General features: G+C 47.9%; 1 protein-coding gene across 3 annotated transcripts; it reads right to left on the bottom strand.

Annotated features, from left to right (window-relative positions):
* Nucleotides 1-13680: 13680 nt before the first annotated feature.
* On the bottom strand, nt 13681-20983 carry DYRK3 (dual specificity tyrosine phosphorylation regulated kinase 3). 3 transcript variants are annotated; one of them, XM_063356539.1, is made up of 4 exons: nt 20805-20942; nt 19941-20056; nt 19645-19678; nt 13681-15929 (listed from the first exon to the last, which is right to left on the bottom strand). In XM_063356539.1, exons 2-4 carry the CDS (start codon nt 19985-19987, stop codon nt 14358-14360), a joined length of 1653 nt encoding a protein of 550 aa, XP_063212609.1. In that variant the 5' UTR covers nt 19988-20056; nt 20805-20942; the 3' UTR covers nt 13681-14357. The 3 variants fall into 3 exon arrangements, with proteins under 3 accessions (XP_063212609.1, XP_063212608.1, XP_063212610.1); XM_063356538.1 differs by lacking the exon at nt 19645-19678 and having other exon boundaries at nt 20805-20983; XM_063356540.1 differs by lacking the exon at nt 19645-19678 and having other exon boundaries at nt 19941-20052; nt 20805-20872.
* Between the last annotated feature and the right edge of the window lie 74 nt (nt 20984-21057).

Raw genomic sequence — 21057 nt, 5'->3', positions numbered from 1 at the left:
GATGAAAGGAGCTATTATAACCTGGATTTATTGCCCAAAAAGTAACCACGAAATTTTTCCACCCTTCATTTGCTTGTGTCACGATGAGTCTGCGCAATAGCGCTCAGAGGGATACCCTTCTCTCCCAACCTGGCCAGGGCAGGGGATGTTTCTGGCTGGCAATATCTGTCCTTTGACAGGGATATTCCCCACTGGCACCACCCTCTGCAGCAGAAGGGGAAGGAGAAATGCCCCTTGGCACACGGTGGGAAGAGGCAGCAGCTCCAGGGCTGGGCTTCCCGTCGGCAGATTAGCACCCGGCCGGCTCCGGCGTTGCTGGCATACCCGAGCGGGACGGCTCCGCAAACCCTTCCCGCTGGACATACCCTAGCTGACACACAGAGCCCATAATTGCAAGACATGTCAGGAAATATTGGTCAGGATTATATCTGTCTGATTGACGGGTATGAGGGTTTTCCTCCCCGTTCCCTGGCCAGCCGGCTGCCCCTACGCACAAGCCCACGGCCACCAGACTCCTCCAGACCCCCCACTCAGTGAGACCCACGGGGCAAACCGTCGTACTGTGGGTGCATCTTACACGTGCCCACCTCAGGCAGCGTCCCCACAGCCTCGGAGAGCCCTCAGACCGAGAAAAGAGCACATTAAAAACACACAAAAGCCCCCAGCACTGACCCCTTAACACTGCTCTTCTCAACACAAGGGTGGTTTTTGCACCTGGAAACTGTATCCTGATTCATCGCCCACAAGATGATGCCGAGTGTACTTCCTTAACTCACAGTCACAAAAACCGCTACTCAGAAATACAGAAATATATATATCTTCTAGAATAATTTGCTTTGAAAGGGATGCAGGCCAACTGACAAGCAAAACCACAGATCCCACACATGGGAAAACTGTGCTTGCAAGCAAATATTAGTTCTCGCCTAAGGCACGTCTGAGCGGCCCCGTGGCCTCAGAGCAAGGAGCGGTCAGCATCTCATGGCTAGCCCTCACATCACTTGTTCTAAACACAGATTTCTTTATTTTCTACAAAAATCCATAGCGATGGCACTAGGGAGAGGGGACGGGATTTCAGCTCAACGATCAGACCGAGAGCCTCCCATCTTTTGAATAAAAATGGGTCCCTTGCGCGCCATGGATCCCATCGGAGAGGAACCCAGTTCTCTGCGGCTCCCGGCTCCGTGTGCCCGGCCACCCTGGTCCCCAGGTGTCACGTTTTGACAAACCAAAGGTGTCGTGCTTTGTAGGACGGAGCTGCCTGCGTCGCTGCCCACTGCCTCGATGACAGGCGGGGAGGCAGATCCCGTCTCACACCTCCACGTCGTGATGTGTGATTTAACGGGCGGCTCTGGAGCAGAGATAGAGAGTCCAGAGGCTTCTCTCTGAGTGCGAAATAACTCGGATGAACTTGAACAGACTCGGCTGCCCGTCAGCAAGAGGTGGCATTGGAGCCAGTCAGACTTTTAAGGTCAGAAGGGACTGTGTGCTCCTGCACGGCACCGAGACCCCTCACGGGGGCCCTGCCAGCAATATTGGTGACCTGAAAAGGTTGGCAGAGGCCCGATACAAGGAAATGAGCTAAACGAGACTCGGAGATGGACTGACGGCCTCCCCAGCCTGAATCCATCAGCCACAGGTGGGCGAGCCACACGCTGCGGGAGCACGCAGAGACTTGGAGATCCCCATGGAGGCACCAGCAGGAAGGGTGAAAAACACGGCATAAAGTGGAAAAGGACATGGGACGGGCGCAAGGCCAGAGGAAGGGCATCACACAGGGGTTACGGGCGCTGGGCTGGGGCACAGGGACTTGGCTGTAAAGTCATCATCCCGGGGCAGGTTGCCCCTGGACGGCAGCTCACCCCACGCTGTGGGGGGGATGATGGGGTGAAACCCCAGAGCAGGGTGCAGGGCCGGCGGGGGGGGGCGGGCTCTGACCCAGCCTGGCAGGGCCCCCACGAGCCCCAGATGTGACTCCTCTCCCTGCCACCTCCCTGTGCGCTTACATCCACTGGCATCCACGTCTAACCCAAATCCCTGCCAGCAGAGAGGAGGCATTTGTGCAACGAGATTATGGCGATTAGCTCCATGAGCATAAGCAGCTCGTGGGCTGGCCCTAATCCAGGGGGACATGTGCAGCCCACGCGCCGCCGCTCCCCGTCTTCCCTAGAGGGGACGACGTGCACCCGTGTCTCTGTCTCAGGGCAGGTATCACACGCCAGTGGGGACTATACAACACTCCCAGTCCAGCCCAGCTAATGGGGACGGCCACACTGGGACGGCTCTCCCCGCTCCCACGGCCGCCTCAGCCCGGTGCTCGCCCTGACACACGCGCAGGGTCCTCGGGGCAGAGCTTGCCCTCGTGTTTCCCCACGCAGGCTCCGCGGGCGCTCTGTGCGGCAGACAAAGGGCAATGCCAGCTCAGGCCCTGCCAGCCCGGCTGCAGAAATCAGCTGGCTGCTGCTCACATATATTTTTCTATATTTTCTTTTTTGGGGGGAGGGAGAGAAGAGGGGGCTCAGCCCTCAGCCCATACCAAGCTTTTAATGATACATTCAAGAAACACCCCCATATACACAACCAAGCCTGCCTGTGGGCTTTCATACAAACCCAAGCAGTTACACATCCCAAACAGAACAGTTTTTTCACCCCCACGGCTTGGCTTTCACCCAAAGAAGACTTGCTGACGGGAGCCCAACTTACCCATGAGCAGAGCAGAGCCAAGAGCAGAGCACCGAAGGGCTCACGGGGATCAGCCGCAGAGCAAGCGAAGAGGGGGTCCTCATCCCTCCACAGCAGCACAGCTACTCCTTGCAGGAAGGGAGGACCAGCACTGCTGCAGGGAGGCTTCTCCCAGGGCAATTAGCAGCATTGATTGCCAATAATGAACAGCTGGGCCCCATTGAACCCCAGGCGCCCAGCTGTGAGAGCAAGCTTGCCTGCAGGGAGGGGGGAGAGAAGCCCAGGAGAAGACCCCAGCACAGGAGAGACACGGAGCTGTTGGAGCGGGGCCAGAGGAGGCCCCGGAGATGCTGGGAGGGCTGGAGCCCCTCTGCTGGGAGGACAGGCTGAGAGAGCTGGGGGGGTTCAGCCTGGAGAAGAGAAGGCTCCGGGGAGACCTTCCAGCCCCTGCCAGTGCATAAAGGGGCTCCAGGAAAGCTGGGGAGGGACTCTGGAGCAGGGAGGGGAGCCATGGGACGAGGGGGAAGGGTTTTACACTGAAAGAGGGGGGATTTAAATGAAATATTGGGAAGAAATTGTTTGCTGTGAGGGCGGTGAGCCCCTGGCCCAGGTTGCCCAGAGAAGCTGTGGCTGCCCCATCCCTGGAGGGGTTCAAGGCCAGGTTGGACGGGGCTTGGAGCAACCTGGGCTGGTGGGAGGTGTCCCTGCCCAGGGCAGGGGGTGGCACTGGGTGGGCTTTAAGGTCCCTTCCAACCCAAACCACCCTGTGATTCTATAAGGCAAAAAGGCGTGTGATCTCCTGAACCCCCAAAAAAGTTGGCTGGGGGAGGTTGTGGGCGATGTACGGCACAAAGAGCTGGTTAGGCTGAGGGTCAGCATCAGTGCAAAGGGACCCCCACGGCTGGGGCCAGGGCTGGGGGGTACTCGCCCCGAGCCCCCCGCTCCGCTGGGTGCCGGTGGCAGCGGGGTGCTGACGGGGCTTTATCTGGGTTCCTGCGCGTGGTGGAAAAACACTTGGGCCACCGAGCGACAGGCTAAAAGTGGCCGGGGTCAGGCGGAGCAGCTGCCGGGGGCCGCGCTGGAAGGGCTTCGCTCTGAAACCGCCGTATCCGCCCCGGCGTGCTTAAACCAATAACAGGAGATTACATTGCAGCGGGCTGGGACCTGGCACGCGGCGCGAGCCAGAAATAAAACTGTTTGTGTAGCAACTGAAGAAATAGCAACAGGAGCTAGGTGAGGTGTAGAACTCTCTTTTTTTTTCCTTCTTTTTTTTTTTTTTGAGGCCAGAAATATTTATTTATTTGGATGAAAGAGATTAGTTTACATTTTAAAGGGGTTTTGCTGTGGATGTGAGCTCCCCAGGTTGTGCCCCGGAGCCTCCCCATGCTGCAAAGCAACAGCGGTGTTTCCGTGCAGGGCTGGGACTCCCCGGCCCAGCAATATCTGCATTGCCCTTTATCACAGGCTTTTGGATGCTGGTGGGCGCTGGGAGATGCTGGATACGCACAGGGCAGAGCTAGCAGGGTGTAGACAGGGGCTTGAACCAGGCTGTGCCCCAATGTTCGGAAGACATCATCTACGTTGCTGAGTCCTAGTCCCTTTCCAGCTGTTATCCCCACCTTCTGGATAGGGAAAGGGAGTCAGAGAAGTGATTTGGGCTTCTTCAGATGGACTTCGGGCTCGGGACCAAGCCCTGTGCCAGCACCCACCCTGGTGGCAGGATCCGGGTGGAAGAAGCAGATGGATGGTCCGATAAATGAGTCCAAACCAGTTATGTACAAAATAAGAAAATAACGGTCCTGCAGCCCAGGGTGCCTCTCCCAGGGCTGCGGTCTCTGCGTAAGCCTCAGGCGGGCGAGCGAAGCACAAGGTCACCCAGTGGGGACAAACCTCCCACGCCTGCCACCCCCCGAGCTGGCTGCGCTTAATCCCTCGGCAGGGCCACGTCGGAAGAGCTCAGCAAACGGCATCGAGGAGGTTAGGGATAGGGAAAGGAAGGGGGGGGCACGCCTGACATTGGGTCCGCCAAAAGCTGCGTTTGTTGTGGCCCTCTGGGAAAGTCAAGCATCTTTCTGTAACGCTTCCAGTTCATAGAAAGGGCCACGGAGCGAGACCAGAACCCGAGAAAGCATTTCATAAAGGCCATTTTATCCGCTCCATGTGATTAGGCCTCACAGAGTGACCGATGCAAGAAGCGTTGGCTTTAGTTTAATAGAAAAAAAAAATAATAAAAAATGAATCACCAAAGAATATTTATAAAGGTTTTTGTCATTCTTGTGCATTTCCCATCACGTGGGGGTGTGTCAAAGGATCGCGCTTAGTCCTGCAAGTGCTGAAGAGGGGTCTGGAAATAGTTATAGCAGAAGCATGTGATCCCACTGGACTAGGGAAATAAAGAAGAGAATCCAGCTTAGAGGTCTTGGCTTGCTCTTACTCTCCTGCCATCTTATTGCTTCTCCTAAAAGCACCCCCAGTGTCCCAGGCAGTGAGAAACAAGAGGCGGTGGGAGGTGAGACGCTGCTGCACACGTAGCCGCGGCCGGGACGCGTAACCAAGCGCCGGGTGGCTCAGCTCCACGCAATTGTCGCTGCAAAAACATCCTGAATCAGCACCAGCTGGCTAGAGAATGAAAGCCGGGCTGTTTGCTCCCCTCTTGCACCTCCCAAAATAACCAGCGGCTTCCCTATGCTCACCCCCCCCCCCCCCCCACCTTCCCCGGCAATCCAGGGAGCAGCGGGAGCCGCGGCTGGCACTGCCAGCATCCCCGGCCCGGCCCCCACTGTGTCCCTGGGACTGGCCAGGTTAAAGAGGCATTTTTGAAGATCACCAGGGTGTAAATATCTAGAAATTGTTGGAAAATGCAGTTACCCTCTCCCAATGCCCAGGGTCCCGTGCGGGGTGTGCGCGGTGCTGCGGGGCACCTCCAGCAAAGAGGTGGAAACCACCGCCGTTGTTTCCATGTTTATCTACATCTAAAGAAGAAATTAAGCGCCTAAATCCTATCGGCACGGAGCAAAAGGTGGGCAGCGCATTTCTTCGGGCATCTTCAGAAGGCCAAGCCTGGAGGCAGCGGGTGAGGAGCTGGAGGAGCCCCGGGGGGTGCCCGTCCCCAGCCCCTTCCATCCCGTCTCAGACAGGAGCCGGCAGCGTCAAGAGCAAACTCTGCCAAAGGCTTGTTACTCCCCGAGCTCTGCACAGGGCACCAGCAACGAGGGGGATTGTGAAGGGGATATACAGGGGATATACAGCTCATGTCTCAGAGCTTCAGCCTCAGACAAAAAAATAACCCTCTCTGCTCGCCGGCATGCATTTATTCCGTGCTTAGGGCTCTGAGAGCGGAGAACGTCTGGTGTAAATCACTTGCGTGACCTTTCCTGTTTGATGACTTTACAGCTGGCTGCCCGCACCTCAAATACAATTTCATTTATGCCATCCATCATCAACACCTGCTGGAGAGACGGGCAGCTTCTATCATTAACGTTTTTGGCGCTGCTGTCACCCAGCGTTGAGGCAGCGGCCGACAGACCGCGGGCACGCGGGCTCGGCAGGTCCAGGCCGTGCAGGGCGTTATCGGTCAGACCTGTGACAGTACTGAGGAAAGTACCTCTTTTGTCCTCTCCTCCTCATCCTTTGCCCACGCCAGGGTGAGCAGCACCAGCTGCGGAGGCTCCTGTTGAATGTAGCAGGGTGCAAATCCCATTTTTCCAATTCTTTTTCCTCCCCTGCAAGATCTTCTTCCACCTGGCTGCCCACTCCACAGCCCTTGAAAGCCACCAACGCTCCTCTCTCCCACCTCCCTCTTGGTTATAACTCCTTGCATTTCCAGGGTCGTGTGCCCACAGCAGCCTCCCCGCAGCCAGAACCGCCCCAGGGCAAGAACTGGCCCCATTATTCCTCGCCTGGAGCCCCCCTTGCTCAGCAGCACCTGCTGGAACGCAGCGCATCCGAGCTATTCCCACCACACAATTAAAATTGTGAAGAACTTCGTATTAAATCCAACCTGTTTTAAAAACAATGTCACTGGTCTCTACGGCAGCCTCCAACAGTAAATTCCGTGGGCTAATCAGGCATGCGCTTTATTTCTTTCAATCCACTCTCAGCTATGCTTAATTACACTTAATTATTATAATCACGGTCTCTGCCTTCCTCCCTACAACCCCCTCGCCCAGGAAAACAATTCTCTCCCATACACCTCTCCTCCGCTTGCGAAGCCGAGCATCAGCGTTTCCGAGCCCGCAGGAGGAACGCAAAGAAATGACAGTTCATTCACACCCCGCGGCGAGCGAGATGCTGCGTCGTGCTCCTGCCGACGGCCCCATCTCCCCACCGGAGCCGAGAGCCAGACCCCAAAACCCCCTTCGACTCCATATACACTGTGGTGGTTCGGGCCGGACCACTGAGACGAAGGACAGCAGTTGAGGTTTCACAGCCGTCTGCCGCTGCACCAGGAACGTCCCCACACGTTTATTACGTCTGCATAAACTCTGGGGCGAGACAGAGGTGGTACCACGGAAAAACATTTCGCATACATCGTATGTGCTTCAATCAAAGGACGTGCATTCCCATGAGGAGAAGACAACAACCTCCAGAGGAGAGACGTTTCTGGGCACCTGTGCACATGGCCGTCCCAAAAAGCGTTTGTAAAGGCTGTTCGGCTAATTTGACAAGAGGAAAGAAAACAAACCCAACGCTGTCTACCATCCATTCATCGTCTGGGCAGCAAAGAACTTAGTTTATAAAAAGGATTAGATGAATCACACAAAGACTAGCACTAGCTCGCTAGCTGATGCTTAAAGAAAACCTAATTATGGGCAAAATTCACCTCTTTGGTCCACAAAACCTTGAGTCACACGCTGCCCCACGCCCCTAAGAACAGCGTGTGTGTCTGTAAGAATGGAAATCAGAGCTCCGAAAGATTCCGCATCCAGGGTGTCTCATTGATACCGTCCCTTCCAGCAGCCAGGTGACTCGCGGGCCACCCAAAGAGCCTCCTGGGCAATTCATCGTGGGCAACGCAAGCAGGAGATGGAGCTCAGACCAGGCAAGTAGCTCCAACAGGCTCCTGTCGCTGGACACACCGCAGCCTCACCTCTTCCAGAGAAAGGTGACAAACATCCTTCCCCGTCGTTCCGGCCGGGCGGGCATAGGGACTCTCAGCAGATTTAGCCCAAGAGCCGCTGTGGACACGGCAGGGACAAGGGCAGCTCTGCTCTGGAAGGGAGAGTGGCATCATCCAGCCCAGGCACCCTTAGGCTTTTATACCACTGCTGTTGCTAGAAAATACATCCAAACTTTTCAGTCTGGTAATTTTAAGGCCCTTCGGAATGGCCCTAGGAAATTCCTGGCGCTTATTTTCAGAAAAATCAGGTCCCTTTAAACATCAAGGAGAAGACCCACACCTGAAGCTCCAAAGCATTTAGCCGCCATTGGAAAGTCTGGGCTTACAAATTTAAATTAGATAGGCAGCTTAAAAAAAAAAAAAAAAAAAAAAAAAAGCCCTCAGCCTGGGTCTTTAAAGTATCAGTAGGCAGAAATTAAGCTGGACAAATCTGTGCTAAGCAACAACTCGCTTTTTAAACAACTCCGCTGCTTTTTGAAGCACTTTGTGCTACACGACCCTGCTACGTGGAGCGGCATCGCCCGCTTACCGTGCAAAGGCTGGAAAGTTAAACCCAGTGAACCAGAAGGAATATTGCTAAACGCGAGCAAATCTCTGCCTCTTCTGCCTGTCAAAATGATTCGAGAACCTCCTGATTAATTTTTCCTTCAAGAAACCACATTAATTAACGTATGGAAATAATTAATAATGGCTGCAATATACCATGTGAGCATCAACGGGCCAGACTCCAGGCTTCTGCCCCACAGGCTGACTCTCTGGGGAGACGCAGATTTTATATTGACATCCCTGGGCACAACTGGGACAGGCGGGACGATGTGACACAGCTTTAGTACCCAACCCCCCCTTCCTTAGCTGGCGTTAAGCAGCCCCTCACGTTACACACCCTGCAGCTCCGAACGGCACAACTGGTGACACAGAACCTCGTCATTTACATCCACAAGCATCACAGCATGGCAAAATAAGCCTGTATTTTTTTCAAATGAGGTGCTGCGCCCGGGAAAATGCCACTTGGGCGTACAAAATCCTCACCCAGAGACTGTCCCATGACAATCAGTACCGGCGCACTGTGCCTGCAGGCTACGTAGTTACGCGTCCGTATACACATACACCATAGACATTCAAAGAACACGTAAATCTCTGCATGTACGTGTTTTCTTACTGTTCTCAGACCGTAAACGTTTTTCAATCAAACCTTTGTCATTCACCCATATTAAAAGAAGGAAGGAAAAAATGCACTCGGTGTTATCTGCAAACTTTCCGCATGTCACATGCGTCGTTTAATCACGTAGGTCACAGCTAGAGACCTTGTTATTGCCACGTGGTTTCATCTTCCAACTATTCCAAGATCCACTTGTGTACAGTAGGTTACCCATTTATAGGTTTCTAATAAAAGCAAATCTTCCTTAAGTGGCTATTACTGGATTTCTCCTTTCAGCCTAGGGATAAGCAGGATTCTGGGCTTTAAAAAGATCTCTAGTGGCTGAATAAGAAAGTGACAACTGAAGAATGTCACGGCAAAACTTCGCTATGTTCTAATTACAGCACCGTTAACGAGAGGAACATTTGTCAGATCAGAGCATCCATCACGTTTAGCAGAGACCCGCTGAAATCACCTATCCACATAAAGCCTGAAGATTTTCTACTCCTCTCTAGTCAGATGCCACAGAAGGCAGTGTCTGGCAATGCAAGGTACGTTACACCATCTGGAAATAATTCATACTTTTTTTTCCCCTTTTTTTTTTTTTTTTTTTAAATCAAGTACTTCTTTTAGGAATTTGCACAGTCTGTTGCTAAAGAAAATTATGTATTTATTTTCTTTTAAAAATGAACCGAAATACAACTTTAGGAAATATCTGTTCATTACATTTAGATACATCGTTTGAGACTGACTTATTTCCAAAGCGTTCCTTCACAGAGTTATATTCACATGCACCTTAAATGTCTTCTACATTCTCCACCGTAGTACACCTCATCACAATATTTATAATAAAAAGGCTAACCTGTACATTCTTTCGACACTGACATTGAGTAGGAACATCTGCGATGTGTAAGAAACCCTGAAGAGTAATTTGATTGCACCGAGACAGATGTAGGCTGGTAAAATAATAAGGCACAGTGCTGTGTGTAGGGAACAGGGCTGGTCCTTTCCGCAGCAGGGACTTCACCCACCCGTTTAGCCCGGCCGCAAGAACCGCGTTTGGATTAAAGTCACCTTCCAAGCACAGGGACAACGTTCACCTACCCAAGACTGCTCTCACCCCCCAGGATTTCACATGTTACAGCGGGAGTTAAATAACGCTACGATATCAGTGGAGTTTTAGAACACATAGTGGCCCTTCTATGGGAAGTATGAAGCGCATACATTTCCCCAAACCCTTATCAAATTAATATTAAAAAAAAAAAATAATCAAGTGGTATCCATGATAAGCACTAAGTATAAAAGCATGATGTCCAATTTTCAAAGCTGCCAGGTACCCACAGCTCCGAGTGCTCGACAAGCACATGCCAAAGCTGCAGGTTTTTTCATTGAGAACAAGACTTTCAGCGCAGTTTGTTTTGAATCTCAGCTGGGAACTGCAGAGAAGTTCCGCAGATCTTTCCATAGGATTTTGGCTCTCCGTTTCCCCAACAGCATTACACTTTGGCAGGCAGGGGATTTGTATCAATCATTTCAGCAGAGATCTCTGGGTGCGGAATCAGCCTTTTTGCTTCTATGGCCAGGATTAGCAAGACATTGCTGAGATCATCATGTATACGTTTCACGGCCAATGCTTGTTTAGAATTAAACAAGGAAAAAAAAAAAAGGAGAGCCGTAGTCTGCAGTGAATATCCCTTTAAAAAGGACCCGAGGTTTATTTCGGAGGTAGTTTTAAAGAGGATGACCATGGCAAAGAACTGCTACTGATAAATAGCTGCTTAAAAGGTTTCCAACTGCATGAAAGTCCTAACGGGTCACAACGGTTGTAAACAATTTCAGATTGAGCAACACAGCCACTCTTCCACAAAAGTCACCTTAAAGCCTTCCAGTCAGTCTGTTCTGGGTTCTCAGGTCACCAGACAGCTGAGCTCCTATTCAAGCTGGGTGGGAAGGGTAAAACACTCCAGTGAAGAGTATCTGTTGTACCTGGTAGATCTCTAAAATCAGGTCGCTGCTGTGAAACAGGCGTCACGAGCAGCAGTTGGCGTTAGTAAGGTCAAACCTGTCAAGATCTAAAGGCAGCCTGGGTGGCACCACGTTCCGCTGTGAAGAAGAATCACTCACCGTCCCACTGGGTCCAAATAAAAACAAGTTTCTCTTTGCAACTCAGGCAGGCAGATGATATTCGGACCCCAGTGTAAAAGCGATGTGTATCTGTCAGCTGTCACGCTCAGGCCTTGTCATTCGTTTACAGAAAAATATCGCTAAACCAAACACCTAAAAATGCAGACGATAAACAGAGCGTGTTATTTACAATACAGAGACTAACAGTGTAGTAAAACAGAGGGAACGTTGCAAGGAACGTTTTTAAACAACTTTGGGTGAGTTTTATAAACGCGATGCCTGTTTTGCTGTAAACCCAAGCAATCTGCATTTGTTTTGTGCCAACTTCCGAGAACGTGACTGAAGTTCCAGCGGAACATCACCAGTGCTGGCAGATTAACAAACTTGCAAAGCAAAGCGTTACCACAAACACAAAAGCTGTTCTGATAATCTATTTAGACAAGGTTAGTTTGAGACGACTTTTAACATTCTAACCAGTATCCCAACTAATGAAAGTGATGGACTTCTGGTGATTTCAGACCTCACTGGTGTTTAGCTTTCCAAAAAACAAAGTGTGAATCCGTGACGCAACTGCATCTCAGTGAAAGAGCGACTGTCACCGTCCCGTTACGACTGACGCCGTCCGAGGACGCAGCCCGTGCTCCAGCCCCCCACGCGCGGCTGCGGGCATCCCCTGCGCCAATTCACAGGGAACTCAACAAGCGTTTGCAGGGACAATTCCTCAGCTCTCTCTCCCTCGGGAGATTTATTAGCTCACCTGGACGTCTCTCAGTTTGGGAATACTGCGTCACACTGTTCACTGGAAGCAAACATTCAAGACCAAGATATTCTCAGCTGCACTCCCTGGGTTATGAAGTCCTTTTCAATACAGCAAAAACCTTCTGAGGCTGCTTCCTTTCCTTCTCACCTACTATGGCTATATAGACGAGAGCCCCAAATTAGGAAGACAGTTAACTATGCACTTGATTTTAAAATATAGTAGTCCCAAGTTAAGCAAGATCCAGTCTTACACATACACAACTCACAACGGGCACTTGTGCAGTCAGGGCATGCTGAACCCTTTTTCTAGATAAAAAGCAATGTTCTTGCCAGCTAATTACTCCACCTGCAGCTTTACAGCACCAGCCTGGAGTGAGATGACTGTGTGTGCACCAGGGGCTGTTACATCACCAGTTACCTCATGGTAACCAGCTCCCAGGAGTCACAGAACGATTATTCTACATTTGGTATTTCATAGATGAAAATGGGTTAGAACCAAGACACTGCTCTGTGTTCCTAAGAGCAGAGCTGTTTGTACAGCTCCTAGCGCGCCAGCGCTCCACTGTCTTCTGCCAGGCTCCAGGCACTACCATCACTTTACAGTCTCTATAGAAAGTGCTTTTCTATGCATCTTCCCTAACAAGCTATTGCTCCTTTCTCCTCACTCACCAGGTACATTTTGTAAAAAAATGCATAAAGGCCAGAGGAGGAAGAAGAATGTTCCTGGCTTCTGAAAACGTGCTGCATCTATTAGAAATTCTACTAAAATCGGTGTATCTTCTGCCGCTTCCCCCTTAAATCCACTTCCCTGACTCCATCCAAATAAAACCTCACCCAGCCAAGCCAAATAAAAAATACCAGCCATGCATTAAGTGAACCATGACCACACCATACACACTGGTGTCACTTGTAGCTGCACAGATAAAGGCTAGACTGTTATTTTAATATTATTACTAAGCTTATTGGATTTACACTTGTAAAACGAAAGAACTCAGAAAAGCTACATACACGAGAACCTCAGTTTAAACAACAGTCCTGGAAAGTTTGGAGCTTTGGCTCTGTCTTTTTGACTTTTTTTGTTTATACAGGCTTCCACCCAGCATTTCACCAGTGCTGTAATTAAACGGAGCAGAGAAAACGCAGCCCCATCTTCTCAGAGGGAGGGTCTTCAATTCAACATGTGCTCACCTTATCTTTAAAAGCACCCTGATAATTCCTTTGTTTGTATACTGAGAGTCTCCTTGTTTTAACATTAAAAACCTGCTACAGAGAAACTCATTAAATTTAAAACCTTCTGTTCATAAAAGGTCTAAATTGTATTTAAAATTGTGTTCAGCCACCTGGCAAGAGATCAGATGTTTTTGTAAATGGACGCGGGCCATGTGGCTGCAAGCAGTAACAACCCGAACGAGTTGTGCTGTTGTCACTACAGGTCATTCCACCTTTTCATGTTCTTGGAAGATAAAGGAAGAGGAAATACAAACTCATACAGTTTAAGAATGAGAAAACGTAGGCATCTCTCTCACAAAGACCTGAAGGAATTCCATTAGAAATAAAGCAATTCTTCCCATAACGAAATTTGATTTGGATCCACCAGTTTTTGCACCTCATGTCTTCCCTGATATTTCACAGATTATGCTTGGATTTTAGGACATACTTCCAATTATTAGGCATGTGCGTGCGCCCCCCTCTATTTTCTAGTTACAGTCCTGGGCCTTAAGACTTAAATTTGAACTCCAAAGAAAGACATACTTGACTCATTAGCCCTGAAAAAACTGGCCCACACTTGCAATGGGCCCATCCTGATCTCAAATTCCCCCACCAGCTTTCCATAGACTTTTAAGGGAAATAGCAAGTGTACAGAAGTTGGTAGTTTTATTTAGATATAACCTGTGTTCCACAGCATTTCTACGCTCCTTTGGAAAAAAAGAAAAAGAAATTCAGACGATAAAATTTCAACACCAAATTCCTTTGGTGTCTACATCCCATGGTATTTTTAAAAATCTCAGCCAGGATAGATAAGGGAAAAGCGGTGCAGAGAAATAAAATTCTTCAAACATAAGTTAGCAATTTGGAAGTAAGTTCCTAATGCGTTACATTAACACATTTGTGCTTTTGACAATAGATGTAAAAACTCTCCCCAGAATAAAAAGCGTTCAGTTGGAGATTAACTGAAAATACGTATTTTAAATCAATTTCCCTTGCTGTCTTAAGCAAAAGAATCTGTTAAACCGTCCTGATAAGAAATAGTTTGATTTCTAAAACAGCAGTATTAAATAGCACGTCTGCCAAACTGTCATGTTACTCAACAGCTGAGCTGCCCTACCCGGTAATGTAATATGCACCACATTGTGAGTGAAACAATTGGATAAAAGTTAGCCCTTTAAATGTGTACATTTTGACTGAAATTTTTATATTCAAGATTTAGCCTCTAATAAAAAGTAAATCCATTAAAAACCTCTGCATTTAACTTCCTTACACATTATTAACAAACAATTAAAATACAAGGTATGCCTTCTGGAAATACGTTATTCTCTATTAGCTGACCAGTTTGGGTAGCACAGTACATAGAGGTATGCTGCCATTGGAGTCGGATGTTAAATTAGCCCTCAGCTTGTTGGCTACTCCAACTACAGGAGGCAACTTGGAACCTATTCCTGTGAAAGAACTTGTATAGCTAGAAATCCGTTTACTGGAGGTTTTATCAGTGCTGGGTGGTTTGGGCGTTCGTTTACAAATCCAAGGGTGCCTTAAAGCTTGACCCGGAGTCATGCGTGTGGAAGGATCCCAGCTGAGACACTCTTTTAAGAACTCTATAAACAAGGGATCGTCGCAGCCTTTCAGCGCCGTCACCCAGTCTTTGTTCCCTGGAGCACCTCGTATTTTACCCCGGCGGGATCGACTCCCATTAAGGGTCACTCTTCCATCTGCGTGTGTAGTTACAGTGCAGTAGCGAGGATGACCCTTAGAGTTGATGAAGTTCTTGGCTCGCTTGGATTGATCCAAAAGCTTCTGAGGCGGCATCCCAAGAAGCTCCATCATACAAGCCAGCTGGTCTCCCTCATCCTCTCCAGGAAAAAGAGGGTATCCAGTCAATAGTTCCACCAGAATACAGCCAAAACTCCACATGTCTATGGGCATCCCATAGCGACTTCCCAGAATTACCTCTGGCGCCCGATAAAATCGAGACTGAATATACGTGTAGACTCTTTGGTGCTCAAAACAGCTGGACCCAAAATCTATAACCTTGATTCCACTCCTTCCTTGCTGTTTTAGAAGGATATTTTCTGGCTTCAAGTCACAGTGTATGATTTTATTTCTGTACAGAGCATCCAAACACTGCAATATAGAGTGAGCAAACTTGCGTACCAGTTGGATACTGAAGCCCTGAAACTTATTTCTTTTAATCAGCTCATACAGGTTCATACTCAAGAGTTCAAAGGTCATACAGATGTGATTCCGAAAGGTGAAGCTCTCCAGCATGTGAATAACATTCATACTGCCCGTTTTATCCTGCTTCTTCAGATGCTCCAGAATCCGGATTTCTTCTGCTGCTTGGCGATGGAATCTCTTTTCATTGCGAACCATCTTTAAGGCTAAGTGTTGGTGGAGTTTGTGATCATAGACTTTAGCAACTTGTCCAAAACTGCCCTTGCCAATGATTTTGAGTACTTCATACCGGTAAGCAAGATGGTCATGGGGCACGTGAATGTAGCTGCCTTGGTCGTCATCATAACCCCCATTGTTGGGACCACCGATCACTCCTTGCCTCTTTTTTGCAGCCGGACCCACAAAGTAAATTTCAGAAAAACTAAGTATCTCTTGCTGCTCATAAGCAGATAACTGATGTTTGTACTGTTTGACAGCTTGCTCTGGAGCTTGGGAAATGGCTTTATGAGCTTTTGAGGAACTACCACCACCTTTAGAAGTGCTTATGCTCTCTAAGCTTTTATCTTTTGTCAGGGAAGGAAGAGATCTTTCTGAACCAGCGATGCCTGCAGACTGAAGAGTGCTACTCCTTCTGTTGCCAGAGTCCTCAAATAATTGCTCCACTTTGACCTGACTTCCAGTCAGAGGGTGATCCTTCATTGCAAGTTTGTTGCTAGAAACCTACATATGGGAAAAAGAAAAGCAAGCTTTACTCTTCTCTTTTCAAGCACAGGGTAAAAATAAAATCAATACCACATAAAACAAAAACAGTAACATCAATAGGTTTTGCACTTCTATCAGGAACAAATATAAAATGCTGGACCTAAACTAACTCAAGTTCCAAGCATGGTTACAGAAAGGTACACAAATGCAACTTACTGAAACAAGCACTTGCACAAATGTGGTGTATTTTTAAGTCCATAAAGGGTAAACCCTATATAGTCAAACGCTCAAACAAGGACACAATACCTATCCCTACTAGTATGCATGTAGTCAGCAAACAGCCGGGGGAACAGCTATGTTTAGCTTTAAACGTGGGTGCAGCAAACACAACCAAGGACAGATGCAACCTGCACCTGTCTGAAACATGCGACAGAACATGAATGAGCAGAGAAGTGTCAGGAATACTGCGAATACAAGCGTGCCGAAGGAAGACAAAGAAATGACGGCAAGTGACATAAGGCTGGTGCAACCAAGCCGCACCAGGAGTGAAAGGATGACAGAGCGAGACAAGATAAACCATACTTTAAAAAAAAAAAAAAATTGATGTTTTTTCTTTGAAGGGGAAAAAAATAATCATATCCACAACTCCCTCTGAAATCACAATAGCTGCACAACTATCTTAAGACAGTCTTGGAAGCTTTGAGTAATCGAGAATATCTCTTACACCAACTTTGTCATCAGTAGTCTATAACCACTGACTCTTATTGCCATATGTTAAAATATTTACATCTGAAAGGAACGCATAAAAGGTGAGAAAAGAAATTTTTCAAGCTTGTCATTTTTACAGCTTAGTATATGCTGAACTCCCTGGAGTTCAGTTTCATACTACAGCAGCAGTTATTCCCCTTTTCTACTGACTGACGCTCCATGCCGACAGACAGCAGAGAGGTGTCGTCTTATCCTGTGCAACACTGCAGAAGCCACGACTAGAGTAGCAACATCTGTTTTCCATTTTGCCCTTTAATCTAAAAATAAAGATTTGAGACACATGCCAAACTAAATCCCTGAAAACCAAAATAACTACACAGGAATCAAACAAAAAAATATAAATAAACCTGCAGATCCACAGCAATAAAACCAAATTCCTTTTTAGTTACACACAATCCCAACATCTCGGCACAGTCAGTAAATAAGGGAAGTGAATGCTCTGGCCAAAAACAACTACACACGACTCTTAAGAGTCTGTTTGTTGCTGCTGCCTTGAAATGATAGCTCTTCCTCACAAGCCCCAGAAAACAGGCATTTCCTGTAGAAGTCAGTCCTTATCAATGGTGACTAGAGGCCATTAGATATATCCTACTAAGTTCCACTACTCTGCGTCCTATCAACCCAAAAATACAGTGCACTGTAAGAGACACGCCTTTCCAGAAACTCTTAAACACAAAAACAAAGCCCAACCCTGGTAACCAAGAATAAACGCCTTTTTCTCGGAGTCTGGCTGAACCTCCGAGATAAGAACGACATATTTTCAGAACTGGCTAAAAGACTATTCAGTCCAACAGACTCAAACAGTAAGTTTACAAATAAACGGAGAACATAAGCACAGAACAAGGTTCACGCTTGTTTGTTTTCTGAAGTTTTCCAGGGGAGGGCAGGAGGGGGTGAAACCAAAACAAAACAAGCCTGTCCTTCTACAGTAGAAGTCTTATTTTCACCTTTGCAATCAAAACTCGATATTCCTCCTACATGGGCTTCCATTGTATGCACAACAGAAGCAGCTTTTTATCTCTGCGATTCAGAACAGACACAACCTCCTGATGCAGAACGTGGTCGCGGCAGTTTGTACTGGCAGGGCTCGGCAGCTCAGCATTCTCTGCTGGGGCGAGCAAATCATGCATCAAGACCTCAGAACACGCTACTGTGTTGCAGAAATGCGACTTATGACATCAATTTCTTTCAAGTATTTGATTTCCAAAAAGTGATGTTAACAGTCTGAATGTCATCAACTGTAGAAACGTGATAAAGTGCGAAAGCCATGCAAACAGTGCTAAATCTAAATATTCTCTATTCAGGAGCCATAACAACTCAGCTAATGCTGCTGTTTGTAGCAAACATTTTGTACCTTTGAATCCCTAAATAAACAAGGAATTCATTATTCCATTTATCCTGGAACTATTTCTTAATGAAGAAACTATGTCTTTGGATCTCAAACCCAACTCAATAGCCATCCAGTAGTACGGACTAAGCTTTCATTCTTAGAAGGCTACCAAATTCATTTGCCACGTGACAATGAGACACAAATATAGATGAATCCTAACTTGAACTCAGAAGAGTTACGCTAAAGTCAGCTGACTCCTGGGTAACATCAGCTTGCTTTCGACAGCTTGCTTTTACAAATCGCAGGCTGCACAGGTTTTGTTTTATTGATAAAGTGCTGTTAGCAGCCAAGAAATGAGACTGACAACACCAGTGGCACCCTGCTGAAGATCTTCACATACTTACAAAACTTCATTTTAATTGAGAAGGAAGCAGTTAACCCAGTTCCTACACAATTGGTTTTACAAAAGTGCATCAGTTATTTTCTGAATTAAGCAAACTGAATGAAACCCATCTGTTCTGTAAGCAGAGATATTTATGTTCTCTTGCAGCCAAGATGAAAAGAATGGACAGCTGCAGATATCAGAACTCTTCAATTCTCATGTAACATTACATGGTAGTACGAAAATCCTGCAAGAAGGAAACCAAGTATCACTTAATTCCAGACACTTTCCCATTAAAATTGAGCACCATGATTTTCATCCTTGGATGCCTCATCTCAGTTCCTCCTCACAAGATACCACTAAGGTTGTATTTTTTGATGTGTCATCATGGCGAAACTAGGCATTTTATAATCCTTAATCTCGCTTTAAGAAGCTAATAGGCTTGACAGACAAAATACAGTTGAAGAATAAGATACACCAGCAAAACAAAATATTTATAGTTATATTTGTATTTAGCTGGATAGTTCCATTCTACTTAACAACTGAAGTTATACTACAACTTAAACATGGCAGTTTAAAAGTTGCCTTGTCCCTGAAAAAAAAAACAAAACCAAACAAACAACCCACTACTCTTCAAACCTTCAAACTCCACTACTCAACAAGTCTCTAAATTCCTTCTGCTCTCCCTCAATATTGCAAAAAAGGGAAAACACAGACCCATGCTACTGAGTTTGCTCAGCGAGCTGCAGACCAAATTAATTGCTAATATCTGTTACAAGAAATCCCCACAAGGTGACGATTTTCATATGCATCTCACTCGGTGAAATGTCTGTTTTCACATTTCAGAGCGTGTTTTTTTAAGCTTGAGCTCCTGCCAGAATTCAACAAGAGCCAAAACACATTTAAAAACATTAAAAGGTCAGATCACTGTAAACATGACTGCTACTGCTCAGTTCAATCAATTTAAGGAAAGATCTCATGACTCCACATCTGCTGAGGAAACACAGCACTTACGAAGAAGCACGTTAACACCTTCAGTCCATAAAGAGCTATTTTGCTAGCCAACGAAGTGGCAGATAAGGCTAAAGTTTTCAGAGGAGAAAGATACTTTTGTAAGATGTTTGGCAGCCACACAAACCCACACCGATCCTTCTGTTCTTCCCAAGTACATATCTCTTAGAATTTTCATGGGGGAAACCAAAATGCAAAGGTGCAAGAGTTAAAGCAAAGCATGCGTGGATTTACATACTTACCAACATACAAGGTGACACGGGAGAACGCTTCAGCCTTTTGTAAAATAACTTTCTTGATTAAAACATGAGCTGAGGATAGTAAGATAGGATTTCTGATGCTGCCTACCAAGTTTTACATTGAACACAATACCACATCATTTTCATGCTTAATAAAAGCAATAATGTTAATAAGCTACTACAAAGCTGCAACATCTCACTTTTTTAATTTAGTCTCTATAGGGAGATATCCAACTCCTTGATAGTTCTCACTGCCACACAACACAACGCGAAGACCCAGACGACTTTAAAATACTCACATTAGATCTTCCAAGAGAAGGAAGTCCTGAGGGGCTGCGTTCTTCATTTGTAGACTCTTGGTACCTAATCTGATCTATCCTCATATAGGAGTCATATAATCCATCTCCAAACCTGGCTGGAAACGTCCCATACACAATCCAGTTAGTCACAACAATTCACACTGATACAGACAGAGATAAATACTGCAACGTATCTCACTTTGCACATTTTCATCTGTAAGATCATCAGTTCTTGTTCGTTTATTAAATGGTCTTTAGAATTTAACTATGACTATATTTTAATACCACAACAGAGCGCAAAGGTCTTGAGAAATCTTTATTTGCAATACTTTTGATTTAGAGCTTCTCTTTTTTAAATCAACTTTTGCACTGCAAATATACCCTTCAAAAACATTAACCAGCATACTCCCCATTTTCCCTTAAGTAGGGTAATCCCGAACGAGCCTCACTGGGAACGACAACAGAAAACGAGCCCACACTTAAATACTTGATAGGACTATCCTTTAAAGTAGCTTATCCCATAAAAATGATATGTGGGAATTACAGTTGGCAGATTCGCTGCAAGGGGAAGGAAAAAAAACCCCAAAAGGCAGTGTCGGTTCGCACCCTAACTGTTGGCAAATGCTGTTAAGGAACCCAAAATGGCAATATTTAAGGCGACCGACCCCGCTCCGGGGCCCGGCGGTTTTGCGAAGGGGATAACCCGGGGGAGGCGCAGGTTGAGGGGGGATCCCCGGGGCTCCCCGGCCATCCCGGCCCGGCCCTCCCCGAGGCCGCGGGACCCCCGCCGGGGCTCCCCGCGGAGGGCCCGGCGGCCGCCTCAGCCCTCTCCCGCCCGGCCCGGCCCCGCGGCCGCCGCCTCACCTGCACCGAGGGTCGCCTCCGGCTTCCTGCCCAGCAGCATGGCGGCGGCAGGGGGGGGCGGCCCCCATCCCCCGCCGGGCCCCGCTCCGCCGTCCAGCGCTGCCGCCGCGGCGGGCGGCCGGGCTCCTCCGCTCCGCCTGCGGCCGCCCGCCACCGGCCCGCCCGTTGCCAGGGGAACGGCCCCCCGCCGGGACGCGCCTGCGCAGTGGCGGCGGGGCGGGGCGGGGAGCGGGGCCTCGCCGGGACGGGGACC

The sequence above is a fragment of the Chroicocephalus ridibundus genome, chromosome 20 (genome assembly GCF_963924245.1).
Source record: "Chroicocephalus ridibundus chromosome 20, bChrRid1.1, whole genome shotgun sequence".
In the NCBI taxonomy this organism is placed as follows: Eukaryota; Metazoa; Chordata; class Aves; order Charadriiformes; family Laridae; genus Chroicocephalus; species Chroicocephalus ridibundus.
This window is presented reverse-complemented; position numbering and strand designations above follow the sequence as displayed.